We start from the raw sequence: 23,232 nt of genomic DNA, 5'->3' as shown, positions 1-23,232 counted from the left end.
ACTTCTGCAGGTCTTTGCTAATCCGCTGGAATAGCCCAGTGAGGAAGAGAGGTGGGCTGGGGAGCCAACAGGTGGGAGTTCAAGGCCCAAAAGGTTCTCTTAATTTTAATTTTAATCTAATTTCTTTTTTAACTGCTTGGGATTTGGAGCATCTGCAGATCTGTACACGCACACAGACACACACACATTTGTTTGTGTTTATTTGAATGTGGGGGAAAATTGTTTGCCATTAAAGATTTGATAAAATAACAGTTGACAAATAAGCAGGTCATGTAAGTGATTTATATGCTTTGTCCACATTTAACTATTTTATTTATTTTTATTTATTGTGCTGATTTTATATTGTAAGTTTAAAAAACAACAACGCACTAGGGGTGTGGGTAGGGGAAGATAGAGGCTTGTTGGACAGCATTTGATTCCTATGTCTGAGGCCTGGACTCCAGCAGGATTACAGAGCAAAAGTACCATGCAAGGGATTTTAAAACTTGCAGCTGCTGGCTTTGCAGCCGAAGTCCTTACCCAGCATAGGCGCTCTCAGCTGCTGGAAACGCCTCCTCCATTCCAGAGGCCCCAATTCGAGACAAGCATGCCTTGATAAAAGGCAGTGAAGAAATAAAGTCAAGAATGGGGGTTAAGAATCCTACCAATGGACAGCCACTCATCTCTCCCAAGCTGCTGTGCCCACCTTACTCAAGCGCCCTGGGCAAACTGTTCAGAAAGATCATTTTAGAGGCAAGAAGGAATTAAACAAAGAATTAAAGGGCATAAAGTATTTGAACTTGTTAGCTGTGGGCAGTGCAGTCAGCTGCTGTAATCCGCTAGGGTATCCACCTCATAGGAAAAGCCAAAAATCACCTGTATGGACAGTAGTGCCCTCTCCAAATGCCCATTTATCTCTATGGATTTACAATGCAAACTTATATTGTACTTATGCCACTTTAATGCAGAGCACGGATGGAGAACCTGCGGCCTAGCAGATGTCATTGGACTACAACTCCCATCATCCTTCACTGTGCTGACAGGGGTTGATGGGAGGAGGGGTCCAACACCTCCAACAGATTTCCCCCATTCCTGATATAGAGCATTGTTTTACCGGCTTGACCCATGTGGCTTAATTGACAAATCTAGGGGCTGGGTATTGGAATTGTTTCTTAGGGTACATCTACCCTGTACCTTTGAAGCAAACTTGTACCGCTTTCACAGTCATGGCTTCCCCCAAAGAATCCTGGGAACTGTGTCTTGTCACAGAACTACAACTCCCAGCACCATTCACAATACAGTGGTACCTCAGGTTACATACGCTTCAGGTTACAGACTCCGCTAACCCAGAAATATTGCTTCAGGTTAAGAACTTTGCTTCAGGATGAGAACAGAAATCGTGCTCTGGTGGTGCGGCAGCAGCAGGAGGCCCCATTAGCTAAAGTGGTGCTTCAGGTTAAGAACAGTTTCAGGTTAAGAACAGACCTCTGGAACAAATTAACCTGAGGTACCACTGTACAGTTTCCAGGGATAGCGATGCATGGTGTAGACGTGACCTTAGAGGTAAAAGGACAATGAAACCTTGACGTGTTCAATAGGAAGGGAAGGGGGGGAAAGGATATGTGTTGTTGCCGCTGCCACCCCGTGTTGTTACCCCATATGCTTTTTGCTCCTTTCTTGTAGTCGGTGGACTGGTGGAGTTTGGGCATCCTGATGTTTGAGCTACTAACCGGTGCCTCACCCTTCACGCTGGAGGGGGAAAAAAACTCACAGGCCGAGGTGTCCAGGTGAGGCGCGCGTGGGATTTGGGGCTGATTAAGGAAAACAGGGTCTTGGGGGCAGGATGGACTAACTATACTGAAGAAACAAGGGCTGCTGGGTAACATGCAAATGATTGGTGTGAGCTGCCAGGGCTGCTGGGTAACAGAGGGGAGTTTGCTTGGGCTGCTGGGTAATGGATTAGCATCAGAAGTGTGAGTTGATGGATATTGTGAGAGAGCAGACACAGGCAGAAGCTGATGGGTAGCAGGAAAAAATTTAGTGGGAGACGCCAAAGTTGATAGGGCAAAAGGAGGGGGTTGACACGAGTAGCAGGGCCTGGACTGTGATAGGATGGGGCTTACCAAGAGTGGCAGGAGCTGATTGGTGGGTCAGGGGCTAGAACAGAGGTCACCAATATGGCACCCTCTATCAACTACAACTCACATCATCCCTGACCAATGGCTATGTTAGCTGGGGTTGGTGGGAGTTGGAGTTCAGTAGCATCTGGGCGGCACCTCATTGGCTATCCCTAGCTAAAGAGAACAGGACATAAAAAACTTAATAACAGTCCTGCTTGATCGTGTTGTGGGAACGACTCTTTTTGAGTGTTACTATAGTATGTATTGCGTTTTTATATTGTGAACTGCCCTGTGATCCTCGGACAAAGGACAGTATAGAAATTTAACTGATGATGGTGATATTCTGATCCAAATTCCATCTAGCCCAGCCTCCTGCTTCCCCAGTGGCCAACCAGATGTGGCTGGGAAGCCCACAAGCGGGACAGGAAGGCAATTGCCCAATCTCATTGTTTGTCCTGTGATTACCTCTCGCTTTCACTGTCATCCCGGCTCTGAACCTGCAGGGAAAGACAAAGTGTGTGTGTGTGTGTGTGTGTGTGTGTGTGTGGCTTGATGGATTTAGGGCAAGACTTTCCCCAGTGATGAATCTGTGCTCGGTTTCTAGGCGGATCCTGAAATGCAACCCTCCGTTCCCGTCGCTCATTGGCCCCGTGGCTCGCGACCTGCTCCAAAAGCTGTTGTGCAAGGACCCCAAGAAGCGCCTGGGCTCAGGGCCCACTGGAGCGCAGGAGATCAAAGAGCACCCCTTTTTCAAGGTGAGGTCCTGCACCCGAGCTGCAAAGTGCACCATCTGAGCCAGCCTTATCACCATTCCCCAGCTCCTTCTGTCCCCCACATCCGAGTCACTTACAATATTTGGAGGAGCATAAGCATTGCTTAAATATATATAACATATAAAGGTAAAGTGACCCCTGACCATTAGGTCCAGTCATGGCCGACTCTGGGGTTGCGGCACTCATCTCACTTTATTGGCTGAGGGAGCCGGCATACAGCTTCCGGGTCATGTGGCCAGCATGACTAAGCCGCTTCTGGCAAACCAGAGCAGTGCACGGAAACACCGTTTACCTTCCCGCTGGAGTGGTACCTATTTATCTACTTGCACTTTGATGTGCTTTCGAACTGCTAGGTTGGCAGGAGCAGGGACCGAGCAACGGGAGCTCACCCTGTCGCGGGGATTCGAACCACCGACCTTCTGATCGGCAAGTCCTAGGCTCTGTGGTTTAACCCACAGCACCACCCGCGTCCCACAAGAGCCCAGAGCCCTGCTTAAAAAAAACAAAAGAACTGAAACTCCCAGGATTCCATGGGGGGAATTCACGGCAGCCTGTGTCCACAATGTTAGCCATCTCCTTCACCTGGCATCCTCTTCCCCCAGGGTCTGGATTGGACAGAGCTAGCAGCCCGCACAGTGAAGCCCCCCTTCAAACCCCTCATCCGCAGTGAGCTAGACGTGCGAAACTTTGCCGAAGAATTCACCAGCTTGGAGCCCATCTACTCCCCCGCTGGGACTCCTCCCAGCCTCGAACGTTTCTTCCACGTGAGTGCCAAAGGGGGGAGGGTATGGAATCTCAACCTGTAGTGTGGCTTGCAGTTGTTGCCATGCTGGGTATAAATTCCTGGTACCTGTTTCCAAAAGACTGTTGAAAAGGTGCAAAATGTGCAGGTGAGAGAAGATGACAGAATTGCAGACTGGGGGGAGGGGTTTACCTGTGAGGGAAATCGTAGAGCATTTAACATGCTTTTGGGGGTAGTGGGAGGGGAGAAGTGGACTGAGGGGAGATATACTCTGGAGAGCGTGATCCGAGAGAAGTCCCTGAAAAATGAAGATAGGAATGTGTCAGATTAGATGCACTAATACAGTGGTACCTCGGGTTAAGTACTTAATTCGTTCTGGAGGTCCGTTCTTAACCTGAAACTGTTCTTAACCTGAAGCACCACTTTAGCTAATGGGACCGCCGCACCGCCGGAGCATGATTTCTGTTCGAATCCTGAAGCTAAGTCCTTAACCCTAGGTAAATTTTCTGGGTTAGCGGAGTCTGTAACCTGAAGCGTATGTAACCCGAGGTACCACTGTATATTGGATTCTTTCTGCCTAACCTTCCTGGCTTTAAAGCAGGGCAGGGGAACCCATGGCCCCTCCAGATATTAGATTACTGCTCAGATCATCCCTTGCATTGGCTGGAGCATCTACTTCACAAGGTGCTGGCAACCTGTTCTCCCCCATCTCCTCTCTCCCTCAGGGTAGACATGAAGCTGGTGCAGCAGCCCTAGGATGGCTACAAGCTTCAGATGATTCCTATAGCTCAGCATCACTGGCCATTCAGGTGCTGTTCAGGATAGCAACTCCGTTCCTGGCCAGGGCAAACTTTTTACTAGGAACGTAGGAGACCATTGGTCCATCTAGCTCAGTACTGTCTACTCTGGCTGGCAGCAGCTCTCTGGGATTTCAGATGGGGGCATTCTCAGCCCTACTTGGAAATGCTGAGGATTGAACCTGCGACCTACTGATTGCAAAAGCAGCTCTGGCCATTCTCTCAGGAAGAGACAAGACGTTGTATTTTTGAATTAAAGGATTATATTAAGTAGGAACCTTTCTGGGGTTTCAGACAGCCCTTCCAGGCTTGTGGTTCCTGCCCCCGCCACTTTACAAAGACAAATAAATTAGAAACCTTAAAAAAAAAAAAAGGTTTTTTGATGGCAAAAGCGTCATTTCTTCCTGTGTGAGAAAGGGGGGTGTCTGTTCTAAGGCAAGGCCTACAGTGATATAGGCATGCAAAATCTGGCAACGAAAGCATGCTCATTTGCTTTTAGAATTCCTCCCCCCTTACCCAAATATATGCAGGTATAATTGATCAATTGCCCAGCTAACAACTGATTACAGTGTTACCAGAGCCCTACATTGAAATCATTTTTTAAAATGTTTATGTCGTTTGAGGAATGCTGCAGATGAGAATCTTTCACCAGCTCAAGTGCAGCTCTTTTTCCTAATCTGATAATTTTCAGGAAGTATCTTGCACCCACTTCCTCATTATGTGGAGCACATCGTTAGAATGAAAGTGCTTTTTTGTTTTTTCCCCCTTTGTTGGTTTTTTTTTTTTTAAACAACCCTCCAGGTTTCTCCCGGCTGCTCGTTTTTTCAGCTGCAGTCTTGAGCTTCCTCATTTTCCTTCTCTAATTTGCAGTCGCCTAGAACCAAATGTGCAAATATTCTGCGAGAACATAGGAAGCTGCCATCTGCTGAGTCAAACCATTGGTCTATGTAGCTCATAGCTAACTATAAATCTGCTGCATACACATGTCACGTTAAGCCAAACCGTGGTTTAGCACGAACCCAAGGAGGAGATGGCAGCTGTTTTACTCAGCTTTTTAGGTCAGTGCTAAGCCAAATATTACCGTATTTTTCCGTGTATAATACTAGGTTTCCCCCCTAAAAAATAATGTGAAAAATTAGGGGGGGGCGTCTTATACACAGATATATCTCCCCCATTTTCTTAAATCTGAGTCCCCCAAAATAGGGGGCGTCTTATACATGGGGGCATCTTATAGACAGAAAAATAATTTAGCATGTTCTCTGAACGCAGGATCGTGGTTATCATCTCCTTAACCACAGTCTGCAGCCATGGCATGTCCTATGGCTGCAGGTCATTGTTTAAGAGAGAGACCTTAACCTTAGTCCTGGGATCAGGTGAGATGCTGTGCTCTACTCTGACTTACAATGACATGCAAAGAGACTTGAACTTTGGACGTCCTGCATGGAGAGCAGGTGGCCTGACATGGAACCGCAGGCTGAAAGCCCTTCCAGACTAGGGACCCGGGAGATACGCGATGCAGCTTGCATCGAAAGGCGAAGTAATCAAATGTGCTCTTTTCCAAAACAATACGTGAACGGTAACACGGCCATCTTTTAATGTTTGCACATCTCTGAATTCCGTAGTGCAGTTCCCCAGCCCAAGGAATGCGCATAAAGATGCATGTACTAGGATAAAGCACTCTAGAGGACCCTGCTGACTCCCAACCTCTGCACGGATTTGTTTTTAAAGGGATACTCCTTCGTTGCTCCTTCCATCCTCTTCAACCGCAATGCTGTGACAGCTGACGTGCTCGGAGCGGCACTGGACGGGGAGCGCCCAGGAAGTGCTGCTGTGGCCCGCAGTGCAATGATGAAGGTAACGTCCGCCCTTGGGAGGGAGATGCAGGGAGCCACAGAAGGTTGGGGGAAACTGCTGAGGCCGTGGTGGTGAAAGCAATCGAGCTTAGGGCCAGGCTGAAGAAGCTTTTTTGACCTTGCAGGCCTGATCTTTATCTCTCTCCCCCCTCCCCGCAGCCCAACTTTGACAGGTGGGGGACCCACCATCAAGTGATTGGCAGGTGGGTGGAGTCAGACGCAGGTCAGCAAGAAGGGAGGCAAGTTTCTGATGCCTGTGACAGTAACTCTTTATTCAAAGAAATGAAATACAACTCAGCCTTGTGGTCTCAGCAGCCCTTCCCAGTAGGTCTTGCCCCTATGTAGCAGTTGCCAGGACTGAAGGTCCATGCCTCCTACTACCCATAAGGCTCTTTCTCTCCTGAATGTTCCCCAAGCAGTCTCAAACTTCCTCTGCACACTTGCTCTTTTCGTTACTCTGTGTGTTCTTGGAGTCTGGGGGGGAGGGGAGCTTCTTGCAGCAGGAGGGGGAGACTTCCGGGATTCTTCTGCAGTCTCTTGAGGCCCCTCCTCTGCTTCTGCCTTGGAGTCTGAACTGCTCCCTGTCACAGGTTCTTCCTGCTCACTAACCCCTGTTGCCCCTCCAGCTTCCTCCTCTCACCAGTCTTCTCCCTCTGACCGCTCCTCTGTGTCCCTCCACCAATCCCCTGGCTCTGAGCCTTCCTCCTCTGGGTTTTCCTTTGAGAGTTCCCCAGCTGGTACCTCCCACCACTCCTCTTCGTCCTGCCAGTCCCTGACATCCGGTTCTGCCCATTGGTCAAAGGTGGCCCACAGGGATGGAATAATGACCAAGCAGGATTGAACTCCCCACTCATCAGCTGATATGTAGGGAGTTCAGCTCTGCTGCTGTTGTTGTTGTTGTTGTTGTTGTTGTTGTCAATTTCATTTCTATACCACTTTGTATTTTAAAGAAAAAAATCTCAAAGAAAACAATCCAGAATAAAGCTAATTCAAGCTTCAAGGAAAATATTTCAGATCCTTCTCAAAGTGTCATTTTGCTTTCCCTATACAGTGGTACCTCGGGTTAAGTACTTAATTCGTTCCGGAGGTCCGTTCTTAACCTGAAACTGCTCTTAACCTGAAGCACCACATTAGCTAATGGGGCCTCCTGCTGCTGCCCCGCCACTGGAGCACAATTTCTGTTCTTATCCTGAAGCAAAGTTCTTTTTTTTTTTTTTTGAAATAATTTTTATTAGCAGGCCAATCACATCACATTGTTCAAATCACATTAATTCCAAATTGTACAGCCAAATTTTAAAATTTTTGGGGGGTACCCATACATCAAGTTCAGCACGAGTCCAAAATTCCAGATGACTCCAGACATCACTTATTTGCTGCTTTTATTAAACAGTTCCATCCAGTTCGAATCGGATAGATCTTTATTACCTTCTTTCTCTTCTTGTTGTTATCATTTATTCCTTTCTTTGCGATCTCTGATGGTTTTCACAAACAGATTGAAGATTTGGCGTCTCTGTGTGGGTTTTGTGCTCTTCCAAGCTCAAATTATTCAGGAACGACCTCTGTTAGTCTTCGGTCGGTCCATTATTTTTCCTCAGGCTAGCACAATAAATCAGACATTATCAGGGGCTCTGTCAGGTCAAACTTGCATTCCAGCCTTCTTTCTTTTTCAAAGCCCTGAATCTCTTCCCCTTCGTCTGTTCTCCTGCCAGCCTGTCTTTGCGAGACGCCATGTTTTTTTAACTGCGTCATAGGAATTTTCCTCCTTCTCGCCTTTCAATCTTCTCGTATTGTAGTCATTTCCCCCACACAGTTTTAAAGTTCTGTTTATGTTTTTTTAAAACGCGACGATCTTATTTCTTTCTAGGGTGGAGGATTATTGTAGTCATATCATGCAAAGGAATTTAAGAGAGTTTTTTCCTCCACCCCCCCCCTTCGTTCCAGCCTTACGTTCTCATGGTGGTAATTCATCAAGAGATTTACTTATCCATCCGTCACTCCCGATCACAGAGATGCATTAGTCAGCAGTCCTTATCTCGAGCCTTACTTGATATATGTGCTTCAGCCTTCTTCTGATCCGTTATTGCCAATTAGTCCAATTATAATTCCAGGCTGAAGCAACCAGCACGCGCTGATTGGAATCGGCGTCGGGAAGATCTGATTCCATCGAGGGCTTTTGCCAAGTGTTCCACACCCCCGTCTCTCGGATCAGGGGGTGCATTATGAACACCGCTGGCAGGGCAGCCCCCCCCATACCCTTGGGGGGGTAGGAAGGCTGCCTACTTCCCATAGCAGCCCCTTAATACCTCGTATGGGTCAGAGAGATGTTATTGTCGGCCATCTTCCAACGCGCCACCTAGTGGCCCCCCTGAAGCAGAAGCAATGCAAAGACTTAAGATGAGGTTCTGCATTTTAATATTTCCTAATTTGCACTCTCTGAAACAATACAGTGGTACCTCGGGTTAAGTACTTAATTCGTTCCGGAGGTCCGTACTTAACCTGAAACTGTTCTTAACCTGAAGCACCACTTTAGCTAATGGGGCTTCCGGCTGCCGCCGCACGGTTTCTGTTCTCATTCTGAAGCAAAGTTCTTAACCCGAAGCACTATTTCTGGGTTAGCGGAGTCTGTAACCTGAAGCGTATGTAACCTGAGGTACCACTGCATTTATTTACCTACTTCATTTATACCGCTGCTCCATAGCAGAAGTACTCTAGGAAGCCAGTGTGGCGTAATGGTTAGAGTGTTGGACAAGCACTTGGGAGATCAGGGTTCAAATTCTCACTCGGTCATGAAGCTCACTGAGTGACCTTGGAGTCAGTTAGAGCCTCTGAACCTACCTCACAGGGTCATTGCAGGAATTAACATGTTTCCCAGCCGTTTCTCTACCTGCCCCACCTCAGGCACAGGGCAGGGGAATGTAGTTTGGAGGAAATGGCCTCACAGGACACATGAGGAGGCCTGGCGGGCCAAATTTGGCCCACAAGTTAGTGCCTTAGGGAGAACCGGGCAGTTGTCAGGGGAAGCATTCTCTGATCTTTCCCACAATATCCCCTGATTCACAGAAAACAACAGTACAGTGGTGCCTCGCAAGACGAATGCCTCGCAAGACGGAAAACCCGCTAGACGAAATGGTTTTCCATTTTGGAGGTGCTTCGCAGGACAAATTTCTCTATGGGCTTGCTTCGCAAGACGAAAATGTCTTGCGATTCCTGGGGGTTTTTTTCCGCTCCCCACCCCCTTTTTCTAAGGCACTAAGCTGCTAATAGCCTTTTAGCAGCTAATCCGCTAATCCCTTAAGCCTTTAATAGCCGCTGATAGCCGCTAATAGCACTAATCCGCTAATCCGCTAATGGGCTTGCTTCGCAAGACGAAAAAACCGCTAGACGAAGAGACTCACGGAACGGATTATTTTCGTCTTGCGAGGCACCACTGTACCAAAGTTGCTTGAGTTTGGTGCCACCCAGGGCTTTTCCAGACAACCACTTCAAAGCATGCCCTCACAACGTTTTCACATTTGGAGGTGGGTAGTTCCTGTCAGTCCCAAATCTAGGGCAAAAGCTCCCTAGGGGAGAAGCCAGGTGTGCATGAGTGGCTTACCTGTAGCAATATGTTTTGGTGGGCTCCCGGGCAAAAGACCTTCATTGCCTGCTCCAGAGGCTACCACTGCAGCTGTATAATGATCTGTTTTCAGCCGGGAGGCCCATGGTGAAGCAGGAAGGGCACTGGGCTGTGTCAGCAGAGGGCTGTCCCAAGAGAAACACACTTCTTCCCCCCACCCCTCTGGCTGAGCTGCCCCATGGACTCGGTGCCAAGGCCTGATTGTCCCACATTCTGGAACCAGCCATCCGTAGGCCTGGGCATTCATCCTGCAGCTGTATCCCCAGGAAGGCAATGCTGGAAGGCTTCCATCCACTTTCAGAGATGCTTTAAAAAATAAAAATAAAAATGGTGGGCTAAAAGGCTTCACTGTTTATTATCCAGGCTTTGTCAAAGCTACCTGGCTGATACTTAGCATCACTAATATCATCGTATCATTATTATTATTTTGCATTTAAAACTCTAATCTTTCATTTTCAGGTTTATTGTGTATTCGTAACAGATTATTATTATTATTCTTGCTATTTAATCTCAAGCATGTAGGCAGATTAAATTTATAAAATTCACACTCAGTTGATTGACATGAGTAATTTTGGTTCATTAATTTCAGTGGGTCAGCTCTGAGTAGAATTTAGTTGGAGACAATCCTATTTCTCCCCCATTGCCTTGGGGGATCTTGTGACAGTGGGGTGAGACCTGTCAGTCACCTGATAGTGATATGGTGTCAGATGATTGACAAGTGGGTGGTCCTGCCCATCTTCCAGTGTTGGCCAATGAGGATGTAGGGAGGTAATGCTCCACCCCACTGGGCCAACAACGTTCCTCACACCAGAGTGTGTGTGTTCTTTCTTTGGTGGGTTCTGCTCTAAAGCTGTTCCTCCTCTGTCCAGGATTCTTCGTTCTTCCAAAAGTATGAGATGGACTTGAAAGAGACTCCGCTGGGTGAGGGCAGCTTCTCCTTGTGCCGCCGCTGCCGGCAGCGCCAGAACGGGGCAGAATTCGCCGTCAAGATAATCAGCAAAAGGTACTTGGTCCTCTTCACTGCCACGCACGCTCCTTCCCCCTCCCGAAGGAATTCTTCTGCCCAGAAACGCACAGGGCATTTTGACATTGAACTATGTCAAAATGGACATTTTCTTTTTCAATAAGAACATCAGAATGGCGCTGCTGCAACACCAGGAGGGCCAAAGGTTCCTCCACACCTGCTTTTCGCCATACATAATCAGTTCAAGGGAATTCACTGCCACAGAGTTTTGGGACTCTGAGAACTTAAGGTGACTTTAAAAGTGTGTCGGTCACATCCATGGCAGAGGAAGAAGAAGAGAGCTCCATCACTGACTAAGGCTGAGTAGAACCCCCAGGTTCAGAAGCAGTCTACCCCTGAATCTCACTTGCCAGAAGCAGGAGAAGGGTGCTCTGATGCTCATGTCCTGCCTGTTAGGCTTCCAAGAAGGAAGCATGATGCCAGACTTCACGGGCCTTTTGTTCTGATCCAGCAGAGCCTTAATTACTTTCTGAGTGTTAGTGGCTTCTAGCCCTGATGGCTTGTGTTTTAAACCCACTGTCAGAGGCAGTAATGCTTCTGAATGCCAGTTAGGAGTCTTTTTCTCTCTTTTCTTTTTCTCCTTCCTTCCTTCCTTCCTTCCTTCCTTCCTTCCTTCCTTCCTTCCTTCCTTCTCTTTCTTTCTTTCTTTCTTTCTTTCTTTCTTTCTTTCTTTTTCTTTCCTCTTCCTTTGTTTTTGTTTTTATTTGGGTTAGTTTTTTAAAATCCTTTTGTATTATAAAAAGTTACTTTGTAGTTGATCTTAATTTGTGTATATCTTTTTTAAAGCTTTAACAAAATCTGTTTTTAAAAAAGTACCAGTAGCTGGAAACTACAGGAGGGCAGAGTTTCTGTAGTGCTCCCGGCCAGCTTGCTGGCTTCCCATAGGCATCTGGTTGGCCACTGTGAGAACACGATGTTGGACTAGATAGGCCCTTGGCCTGGTCCAGCAGGCAGGCGCTTCTTATGTTCCTAATGGATTGGAGGTTTGATTTATAGGTCCTGGCCATTGGCTCCTTCTTCACCTCTCTCTGCCGGACAGTAAAGATGAAGTAGCAGTGTATTTCCATGTGTCTGATAGCTGCTTTGTATGATGTTGAAATAAAAAAGCAATCCCATTTCGTACCCCACCCCAACCCCTAATCCAGGATGGAAGTGAACACACAGCGCGAAGTGGCCGCCTTGCAGATCTGTGAAGCCCACCCGAACATCGTCAAGTTGCATGACGTCCATACTGACCAGGTAATGGTCCTGTGAATTTTCCACGCCAGGCTATCTCTGCCCTCCCTGTAGAGAGGGCTAAAGAGACTGCTCTACTGGCTGGGCAAGGAAGGCCCGACTCCTAGAACTTAAACCTGTTCTGGCCAATCCAGACACTGCAAGCTGCCTGCCAATCACAGAGCCAGATGCGACACACACCCCTATTCCCAGGTAGTTCTCTGGGCTTAAGTACCAGCCCCGTGTCCTGGAGATTCTTGGATTGAGCTGCTTTCTTCTCTTTCTTGGAACATTCCTTCCCTACAGTACCACACGTACCTGGTGATGGAACTGCTCCGGGGCGGGGAGCTCCTTGACCGCATCAAGAAGAAGCAGCACTTTAGCGAGTCGGAAGCCAGCCAGATCATGCGCAGCCTGGTCTCCGCCATCAGCTTCATGCACGACGCCGGGGTAGTGCACCGCGACCTCAAGCCTGAGGTAACGGGGGAGAGCAGGGTGGGGAGCTGGTGGGGAGGGAGGGGTGACTGGAGGGAGGCCTACAGCCTCCATGATAGAGAACAGGCAACAAGAGGTTGCCAATACCTCCTGGAAAATGACAGCAAAGCAAACTCTCTCTTTTACACACACACACACACACACACACACACACACAAACACACTTTCCTCCTAAGTTCTCTGGGACTCAGCGGCAAGCAAGGCTTGGCGAAGACCACAAGAAGTTTTTATTGATTTAGCAACATTTATAGACCAAATAAATACATAAATCTCTCAGCGGTTTACATAAAATAGTATAAGATATTTACACTGACGTTAAAAACAACTGGATATACAATAACAGCATTATCAAAATATAAATAAAGAGTTGGATCCACCTGACTCCTACTCAGAACAGACTCCTTGCCATCAGCAGGTCTATTCGTGAGAGGAGTTAGCTGGATACAACTCCTAATCCGTAGAGTTTAAGCAGTGTACATTGTAAAATTGCATGTCTGGATTGGGCCACCCAGACAAAAGCATTTTCATCAGGTGTTGAAAACAGTACAAATAGGAGGGGGCCACTAGGGGCGCATCAGAAGATGGCTGACAATAACATCTCTCCGACCCACACGAGGTAATATGGAGGCTGTGATGGGAGTAAATAGCCTCCCTACCCCCCCCCCCAGGATTGGGGGGGGGCTGCCCTTGCCTGCTGTGCCCTATACCACCCTCGAATTTGAGGGGATGGGGGCACTAGGCAGAATGCCCTCCTGTGGATTTCGGCGCTCCTGGACGCCGTCTCTGATCCGCGCCGCTAGCTGAAAGAACTTCAAAAGAAACAATTAGGATGAAGCGATGCACATATTTCAAGGAAGGAGGGGGAGTAAAGACTGCTAACAGAAGAGATCTCTGATAAACAAGACGAGTCGGAGGAACATGAATCAATCAGATGAAGATACACCAAGACTCGGTATGGAAAGGGTCTGGATGGGGGAGGGGGAAAAAAACTTTCCTTTCTTTCCTCTATGTGATTAAATAAGAATCATCCCCCCCCCCCCACAAGTCAGAAATGTCATTTGAAGGACTTAAGCTGTGGATTTACATCTGTGTGGAGATAAACTTTCTAACCAAAGCATGTTTTAAGAAGAGCGTGGAATGTATAAGGGCTTTGGAATGACACAGTTAAAAATACCGTCGCCATATTGGGAAGTTCTGTCGGAGGACTTAAGTCTGGGAGGAGAAATAGAGAAATAGAGCTGTTTTTATATTGTGGGTGAAACTCCTCAGAGGGACTTAAGAGCGACAGTTCTGTGATTAATGATGGAAAGAGCGATGTTATCTATGAATGCGATGATATATGGAAACCATCTCGATTTGAGGATTGGATGAACGGAAAAATTCACACAGGATTATTATTGGTGTTTATCGGCTTAAGGAGATTATCAGAAGAGATCATAAAGAAAAAAGAGAAAATATACGAACAAGATGAGATGTGGAAACAGCAAGATAAGACTGGATAGAATTATGAACTTTGTTTGGATTGATTTGGACATTAACGCAGTAGCAAGAAGATGATCAGAATCCCCCTTCGGATCTTGAAATATGGGTCCCCTCAACAAAATTTAAAATTCGGCTGTGTAATTCGAAATTTATGTGATGTGATTTGATTTGATTTGATTGGCCGGTTAATAAAAATTATGAAAAAAGGAAAAAAGAAAACAGTACAAATAGGCAGAGCATTCTAGAACATAGCGGGCGCCATGTTAAAAGCTGGATTTCTTGCTAGCGCACAGCAAACATGAAAGTGTCCTTTTTTCCCTGGGGGTGGGGAAGGGATGTCCACACCATTTTGTGGTGCTGGCTCTTTTCCTGCTCTTCTAGACGTGACATCTATTTTTGTGTTGTGCCGCGCTCCCACTGCAGCCATTTTGTGACTGGTGCACACGGAATTCCCTTAAAATTCAAGCTGTGACCACTGGCCCTAAAAGGCTCTGGGTGGGGCTGGCACATGCCTGGCTGGTCACAAATGAGAGCTCAGAGGCTACCAGAGAACTCACAAGAGCTGGCGCATGGGACCTATGGTTTGCTGCAGGGATGGGGAGGGTGCTCTTCTGAGAAGATCTCTGTCTAGGCATGGCTGTTGATTGCTACCCTTAAAAAAAAGAGAGAGAGATGACTCAGACTGGCTGTTGTGTTTGGTGCGACCCCTCTTAGAATATCCTGTACGCGGACGAGTCAGAAGGAGCGCCCGTGAAGGTGATTGACTTCGGCTTTGCCCGCCTGCGCCCCCAGAACTCGCAGCCCATGCAGACGCCCTGCTTCACCCTGCAGTATGCCGCACCTGAACTCTTGCAGGATGGGGGCTATGATGAGTCCTGCGACCTCTGGAGCCTGGGGGTTATCTTGGTAGGTGGAGACGCGGTGAAAATGAAGAGAGGTCAGTGGGACTGGCCTGAGGGCTGTGGTCACCTGGGGGGGGGGTGCCATCCAGGCCACAACACAAGCTCCTCCATTCCTTTCTCTTCTTCTGGTTTCTCCCCTTTCATGAGCAGCGTTGTTGCCTCTTTACATATTTAATAAAGCATCTATAGTGGTGTCTCGCAAGACGAAAAGAATCCGTTCCGTGAGTCTCTTCGTCTAGTGGTTTTTTCGTCTTGCGAAGCAAGCCCATTAGCGGTTTAGCGGCTATTAGCGGCTATTAAAGGCTTAAGGGATTAGCGGATTAACTGCTAAAAGGCTATTAGCAGCTTAGTGCCTTTGAAAAAGGGGGTGAGGAGCGGGGAAAAAACCCCAGGAATCGCAAGACATTTTCGTCTTGCGAAGCAAGCCCATAGCAAATTCGTTTTGCGAAGCACCTCCAAAACGGAAAACCCTTTCGTCTAGCGGGTTTTCCGTCTTGCGAGGCATTCGTCTTGCGGGGCACCACTGTATATTTTGCCTTAAATCATCCTAGCTTGCAGGGTAGGGCACACCTTAAAATGAGTGAGCAGAAACTTCTTTTGTGTGTTTCACTGCCCCCTGCCACACAGCAATTCTGTCTCCTTCTCTCCTTCCCCACGCCCTCATTCCATCCCACCCCAAACGCTGCATCCCATTCCTGATTAGCAGTGCCAGGAGCTCCCTCCAAGTCCAGCACCACCTTCACCTTTTCTAGTACTTCTTGACCAATTCCCGGTGCTTCTTTCAGCAAAGCATGAGAACTAGTAACTTGCTTCATTGTACTCTTAACAAACTCAGATTCCTTTTCTTTCTGTTACTTGTAGTTACTGATTTTCTGTATTATTTTGATCCCTCCCTATCCCTAAGTCTCCGGGCAGCTGACAATTACAGTTTACAATTAAAAAACGAGGGGGGGGGAGAGGGAGTGAGGGAGAGAACGCAGCAGGGTATGTAGGGACTTGGTCAAGAAAGACTACCGTATTTTTTGCTCTATAAGACTCACTTTTTCCCTCCTAAAAAGTAAGGGGAAATATGTGTGCGTCTTATGGAGCGAATGCAGGCTGCGCAGCTATCCCAGAAGCCAGAACAGCAAGAGGGATTGCTGCTTTCACTGCGCAGCGATCCCTCTTGCTGTTCTGGCTTCTGAGATTCAGAATATTTTTTTTCTTGTTTTCCTCCTCCAATAACTAGGTGTGTTTTGTGGTCTGGTGCATCTTATAGAGTGAAAAATGCGGTAATTCGAGAAAGTATGGCTTCCCTTTATCAGCTCTGTAAATAGAAAACTCTTGTTGTGCCTCACAACTTCACATGTATCCTTGAGGAGAGGATTTATACATAATAGCCCTCACAAAGAGATGGATGTCTTGCAGCCTGATAGCCAGTGCCATTTTTCTAGAAAAAGAGGTGCCAGAAATTACCCTGAGCGTTTACCTTGTTCTCTTATAATGTCAATGGGGCCCACCTGAGACGTGCCAGAGCTGAGTTTCAGTGAATTCCAGCTGAAGAAAGCCCTGCCAATAGCCAACCTGGTGCTTATTTAAGTTCAGGTGTGCACATCAAAGTGCAAGTAGATAAATAGGTACCGCTCCAGCGGGAAGGTAAACGGCGTTTCCGTGCGCTGCTCTGGTTTCGCCAGAAGCGGCATAGTCATGTTGGCCGCATGACCCAGAAAAACTGTCTGCAGACAAATGTCGGCTCCCTCGGCCAGTAAAGCAAGATGAGGGCCGCAACCCCAGAGTCGTTCGCGACTGGACTAAACTATCAGGGGTCCTTTACCTTTTTTAAATGCAGCTTTAACGAGTTATGTTTTCTGGTAATTGAGTTTACTCCTCACTGTGTTTCTGTTTGTAGTTGTATTGCTTTTAATTGTACTTATTTTGAAAACCATTGTCCTTTCTGTTGTTCTCTTCTCCCGCCCTCTCTCTTCCAGTATACCATGCTCTCTGGGCAAGTCCCCTTCCACAGCAGTCAGGAAGGGAGCGCAGCAAACCATGCAGCTGAGATCATGCACAAGATCAAGGAGGGACAATTCTCCCTGGAGGGCGAGGCCTGGAAGAATGTTTCTGAAGAGGCAAAGGAGCTGGTTAGAGGTGATGGGGAAATACACTTAAGGCACCAGATGGGGAAACGTACATGGCGTTTTCCTGTCTTGAGAGTGGGAAGGTTGAGGGGACTCAGTTGGTGCTATGGAAATTAGGTAAAAACATTTTGCACTTGAGATTCTGAAGGTTTTGGAAAAACCCAGGCTTAGGACTGAAAGAAGCTCCTTTGTATCCATAAAAACAACCCTCAAATAAAATGTTGAACCAGAGTTATCTGTGGATTTGGGGATTTCAGAAGGTCTGTAAGCATTGCTAATGTGTCTTCCCTCTTCCTCGCTTGCTCTCTTCTTCTCAGGCCTCCTCACAGTGGATCCTGTCAAGCGGCTGAAGATGTCGAGCTTGCGCTACAGCGAGTGGCTCCAAGATGGAAGTGCCCTCTCTTCCACACCCCTCATGACTCCGGACATTCTGGAGAGCTCAGGGCCTGCCGTGCGAACTGGCGTCAACGTTGCCTTTATGGTAAGGAGTTGGACAACCCGAGCAGGAAGTTTCTTTGGGGGAACCGAATGAGACGAAATGTAATGGCTGAGGAGCACCAGGGTTCAGAGGATCCTGCCGGGAGTGGGGGGCACTCCTATGCTGGTGCGGCCTGCAAGGTTCATAGGTTACACTCACCCTATGAACCTTAAGGCGTGGCAAAGCTTCTCTGGAGCAACGGCCATCTTGTTTCCCGAACACTGCTTTTCGTGTTATGTTGGGCCTGAGTGTTGAAAGGAATACCGTATTTTTCGCTCCATGAGGCACACCTGACCATAAGGCACACCTACTTTTTTTTGGGGGGTGGGGTATTCAAGAAAAAAAATATTATTTAAAGGGAGTGCTGAGCAGAGCCTGTATGCATCCCAGGCTCTGCTCAGCACTCCCATTTCATGAGCTGCGTGGAGCGTGTGTGTGGCTCTTGGGGGCTTTTCTGCGAGGAGGGAGAAGGGCAGCCGCGCTCTGTCCTGTCCCCCACCTCCCGCAAAAGACAGGGATAGCCACGCAAAGCCTCCCTAGGGCAGCGGGATGAAGGCTCCCCACTGCCCTGTGGAGGCTTCATGGGCTACCCCAGAGCTGCTCAGGCTGGTGGAGGAAGCCCGGGTTTCCCCCAACCCCAAAGAGCAGGTGGGGAGCAGCCTTCCCGCTGCTCCCTGAGCTTGTGGGGCTGGCGGTGGGGGAAGCCCGGGTTTCCCCCACCGCCAGCCCCAAAAAGCAGGTCGGGGAGCAGCGGAAAGACTGCGCACAGCCTCCCGCTGCTCCCCGAGCTTGTGGGGCTGGTGGGGGAAGCCCGTGTTCCCCCCCCCCCAGCCCCAGGGACCACACATTCGCTCCATAAGATGCACAGACATTTCCCTTTAGATTTTAAGAGGGGAAAAGTGCGTCTTATGGAGTGAAAAAATACGGTAAATGGCAGTCGGATGGCAGCTTTACCATCCGGTGAGGGTGGTTACCTTCTCCCTTGAAAAGTATGCAGAGTGAAAGGAGGAAAGTGGGAAAACAGCCCTCTTCCCCACTTCCTCTTCCAGCTGTGTGCTTTCAAAGACATAGTTTTAATTCTGCTGGATCTGATCCCAGATCACTTGGAAAAGCACTTTCTTTCCAGCTCGCTGGAGGAGGGTTGTTGGCTGATCTGGGGGAGTGGGAAGAGATTGACCAGATGGGTTGGCACTTCTTCAAAAACCCAATTTTTGCCCACAAATCTGAAAAAGGTGGCTAGGGTTTCGAGACAAAAGGACAAACCCTCAAGCTTCCACTCTTTCTCCTCTCCCAGGCCTTTAACAAGGGCAAGCGCGAAGGCTTTTTCCTGAAGAGCGTGGAGCACGCCCCCCTTGCCAAGCGACGCAAGCTGAAGATGTCGAGCACGGGCGCCGAAGCCCGTCGCAGCAGCAGCAGCTCCTCCTCTTCCTCTTCCTCCTCCGCGACTTCTTCTCGCCCCCAGAAAGCCAAGGTTCCCAGAGTTTGCCACGACCCCCCCTCATAGCACCCTGGGGAGAGGAGGTGCATTGCTTGGTCAGGAGGGAAGTGGGTATTTATTGTCTATGTTGCTGTTGAGGGAGGAAGCCCCCTCCCTCCACCCCACCCCACCCCCCCAATTCCACCCCACCCCCCACCTTCATTCATGATGGGGTCTGTTTTGTTGTTCAAAGTAGCCCACGTCTTTCGGAGGAAAACTCTCTCTGCGGAGAAAGATTTGCAGCCCCCACCCCCTGCCCAGAGGACGACTCCTTGTGTTTCTTGCAGGGCACTCAGTTGCTGTAGGAAGAACAAGGAGACTATAGGGCAGCCCCGTAAGAAGGCACCGCACCTTTTAAAATACCAAATCCGTGTTCCCTTTCTGATGGTTCGGAGCCTGCAGTCCCATTGCAAAGGCGGGGCCAGGAGAGGTTGGGTTGTAGGTGTGGAGTTTTTTTACACTGATCAAGCGGAGGCCATGTGGAGGTGATGCCTCTCCGTCCCAGCCCTCCCCCTGAAAGCACAAGAGGGGCTGATCCCTTTTCCTGAGGGACTGGAGTCAGGTGATTTAAGGTCAGGGGTTACAATTGAAGAGGAACCCAGCCAAAAACAGCTGAGCTATTTTCATTAAGACGTGGATTTGCCTCCCTTGAGTCCAAAACCATGTATTGCGGGAGGGTGTGTGTAGACATTTTCTCCTGGGAAAGGCTGCTAGAAAACAACAACAAAAAACAGGCAGGTTTTTATCCTGGCAGACAGCCAAGTGCCAAGGAAAATTTTTGGCACCTCCTACTATTGTTAAACGACAGAGGGTGGTCTCTAATATTAGTAATGCACAGAGCAGACCCACTGAAATGAATGGGCATGCTCACTTGGGAACATTTGTTTCAATGGGTCTACTTGGGTCTACAACCCAGAGGAGCAGGACCAGGCAGGGAACAAGGGCTGTGTATCACAGGGACGGGGCAGGGCGGGGGGGGGCAGAATCACTCACCACTTTAATATAGGATGCACCGTGGATGCAAATGGGTTAACAAGCCAAATAGGAATCTCTGCAGAAAAGCGGGGTAGGGGGTGGGAGGAGGTGTCTGCTGAGGGATTCCCCCAAATTTCTGATAATGTGGGGCAAAAAGGGTCTTTGGTTTTTGCCTTACAATGACAGCAGAATCTACTGTGCTGGGAGATTTTGTATATTAAAGCTCAGGCACTTCAGGAAACAAAAATGGGATGAGAGGGTGGGAATGTTGAGGGGGAGAGAGAGAGTATATTTTTAGAAAGAGAGAAATATCTGTATGTTTTTTATTATAAAAAATGCTGCAGGCAGGCTTGAGGGGTGGAGTTTGTGTGATAACACACTTGAATTTAGCAGTGGGAAGGGAGAAAATCATTCTCTCAGCTTCAGAAATCTGTCCCATCTCCTTGTTCACTTAAAAGGTAGAACAAGATAAAATGTTGAAAGATGGGGAAGGAACTTTGTTAAATCACATTGTTAAATCCAATTCTGTTAACACCTTGTAACCGCACTTGGAATCAAGATTTTAGTTAGAACCAGTTATTCCCACTTTTTAAGACAGACATAATGGAAGCGTTGAATTTTGCTCACTTCTAATTTGAGAGCAGGATCCTGATTACATTAGCTTGGATAGGATCATTAAAATAAACAGAAATTTAGAATTTCGCTCATCACATCTTGGAAGTTTGCACAGAGATCCCCTTTCCAAAATTCAGATTTATTTTTTTACTACTAAGACCCATCCCATCTGTGACTGTACAAATGAATGTGAAAGTCATGTTGCAACATTTGAAGTTTTTAAGCAGAGGTTGGATGTCCATACGTCACTGACGCTTTAGTTGAGATTTCTGCATTGCAGGTGGGTTGGAGATGACCCTGAGGGCCCCTTCCGACTCTACAATTCTATGATTAATTTGTGGGGGGGTTTTGTAACCCCATTTTGCTTACACTACTGTTGCAGAAAGGTTATGTTCAAATTTTGTCAAAAGTCCAAGCTTTTAAAAGCAAATAATTGTACGTGCTTACAGAGCACGGAGGGATTCTAATTACCTAGTATTTGTTCATCAGATTAAGGGGGAATGACTGAAACCTGAGGTCATCCAATGAAGAGTAGTAGGAGATTCAGAACAGATAAAAGGGAGGACTTATTTAAAAGGTGCGTAATTAACTATGGAACTCACATGGAGCTTTAAATGGATGGCTATTGATCCTAGTACCTGTATACTGCCTCCCAGCTCAAAGGCACCATGCTTCTGAATAATGGGAGGGAAAACAGCGGAAGACAGCTGTCCTCATTTCCTGCTTGTGAGTTCTCCATAGGCATCTGCCTGGCCACTGTGAGAACAGAATGCTGGACTAGATAGAGCTTTGGGCTGATCCAGCAGGTTCTTCTCAAAGATGCAGGACTGTGTTAAGGTGGTAGTCATTATTGAGGCCCAGATCTAAGAAATTCTAGTATATAGCAAGTGTATGAATAGAAAGGCATGTGTATGTGTCTGTCTAGAATGATCAAATATGGAATGAAAATGTTATTGTAGTAAAATAATAATGCCCTGAAATAATAACAGGAAAAGGGAGAATTAGGTTTAGACAGCAATTCTTTACACATTTATATAGAAGGAAGTCTCATTGAAACAACAGCACTTGCTTCTGAGTAGACATAGATAGGAGTGCATTGTTAGTCACTTTAAAGGGAAGTGCAATTAGAGATGTAAACTACCTGGTAACTTTGAAGCCAGAGAGAGGGAAATAATAGGTTCCTCCCTCGCCAACCCCAAAAAGTGGAAATTTTGGAATCTATTTCATGGCTTGACTAGCTGTATCCATTCAACCCAGGAAATGCAGCGAGGTCAGCCTCTTAACTAGCTTGAATTCCCTCAGTAATCACCTTACATCCTCAACAGCTGAAGAAAACTGCTCTCACCTCACTATTTATAGCTAATCTAGCTTTGGTGTTAGAATATAAAGTGTTCACCTTAAGGGAAAATATTTAACAAAATGCTTTCTTTTCCGTGTTTCACAAAGTATCCACCCACCCCCCTTTTTAACTGATATAGAGGGGCAGGAAAGTGAAACTGCAGATAATATTCCCCCTCCAACAAAAACCTTTTCCACCCTTCCTGGGCATGACAAAGTGCAATTTTTTTCGGAGATGAATTGGATTTCCTGGGCAGCTCCCCAATGCTTCTTGCCGATTTAGGGGAAATGGACTAGAGGAGAGAAAATGTGTTTGTTTTGGTCACAGTATGATGGGGAGAGGGTCCCAAAACAGCTCTTCTACTTCCATTCCCTTTGGGAGTGAGCGAATGTGAAACACGTATCTGTTCTTCCCAGGAGAACTCATTCTTGCTTCATCACCAGTGTGAATGGGCCAGTGTTTAACAGAGAAACTCTGGGCATATGTCCATGCGACTTATTTGAACCATCTAACTTGTTTTAAGTGGACTCTCAGCTAAGGAACTCTATTTAAATAAACTGCAGAGATCTCAAACAAGGAATTCTCAGCACCTGTACCAAAACTACATTTCCCCTTTCGGGAATAGCACGACAATAACTGCCGTTGAAAAAGTTTAGATTTGTAGCAGAGATGCTTACCGAAAAGAGTCTTGCCAGCTGCTCCCCCTCGTTCATGTTTTTTGCACTTGGCAGCTTTTTTCATTTGGGGAGGGGGGCTCCCCCTCCTTGGGGAACTGGGTATCCATGTATGTTTGTGTTTATATGTATGTGTGCGTGTGCGTGTATGTCTTAATTGCCATATCCCCCATACTCTATGCTGAAGAGATGGTGGAGGATTGAGTGGGAATGTATTCTTAAGTCCTTCTCTAAGCAGCACAAAAGGCCAAGAACCAGCCATCAGGGGCATCTCATCCATGCAACCAAACCTTGTGTATTTTTTATTTGAAAATAAAAATCACCTCTGAAGCCAACGTGTTTTGTCTTACTCTTGGCACTGGGAAGCCTATGCCTCCCTCTCCAGTTGCAACAGAAGTTGTCACCAAATGCAACAGCAAGGTCCCATCGCCCACTTAGCCAAAACCGGAGCACTTACCAGTCATGAGATAAACCTGGCCAGATTGAACTTGATTTCATAGATATATACTGGACCCAGGATAATTCAAAGGCAAAATGGAAATTGTGTGGTTGATTCATT

General features: G+C 47.4%; 1 protein-coding gene across 2 annotated transcripts in view; it reads left to right on the top strand.

Annotated features, from left to right (window-relative positions):
* Nucleotides 1–23,003, top strand: part of RPS6KA4 (ribosomal protein S6 kinase A4) — a 42,873-nt gene extending 19,870 nt beyond the window's left edge. For both annotated transcript variants that reach the window (XM_083418496.1, XM_083418497.1), the window contains exons 7-17: nucleotides 1,663–1,766; nucleotides 2,704–2,854; nucleotides 3,475–3,636; nucleotides 6,140–6,265; nucleotides 10,750–10,883; nucleotides 12,050–12,143; nucleotides 12,426–12,596; nucleotides 14,811–15,002; nucleotides 16,966–17,125; nucleotides 17,433–17,596; nucleotides 18,888–23,003. In XM_083418496.1, coding sequence (XP_083274622.1) covers nucleotides 1,663–1,766; nucleotides 2,704–2,854; nucleotides 3,475–3,636; nucleotides 6,140–6,265; nucleotides 10,750–10,883; nucleotides 12,050–12,143; nucleotides 12,426–12,596; nucleotides 14,811–15,002; nucleotides 16,966–17,125; nucleotides 17,433–17,596; nucleotides 18,888–19,097 — 1,668 coding nt within the window. In that variant the 3' untranslated portion in view covers nucleotides 19,098–23,003. The remainder of the gene's footprint in view (nucleotides 1–1,662; nucleotides 1,767–2,703; nucleotides 2,855–3,474; nucleotides 3,637–6,139; nucleotides 6,266–10,749; nucleotides 10,884–12,049; nucleotides 12,144–12,425; nucleotides 12,597–14,810; nucleotides 15,003–16,965; nucleotides 17,126–17,432; nucleotides 17,597–18,887) is intronic.
* The last annotated feature ends 229 nt before the right edge of the window (nucleotides 23,004–23,232 follow it).

Source organism: Podarcis tiliguerta (assembly GCF_965153285.1).
Source record: "Podarcis tiliguerta genome assembly, chromosome: 16".
NCBI lineage: Eukaryota > Metazoa > Chordata > Lepidosauria > Squamata > Lacertidae > Podarcis > Podarcis tiliguerta.
Note: the sequence above shows the minus strand (reverse complement) of the source record. Positions and strands in the feature narration are given on the sequence as shown.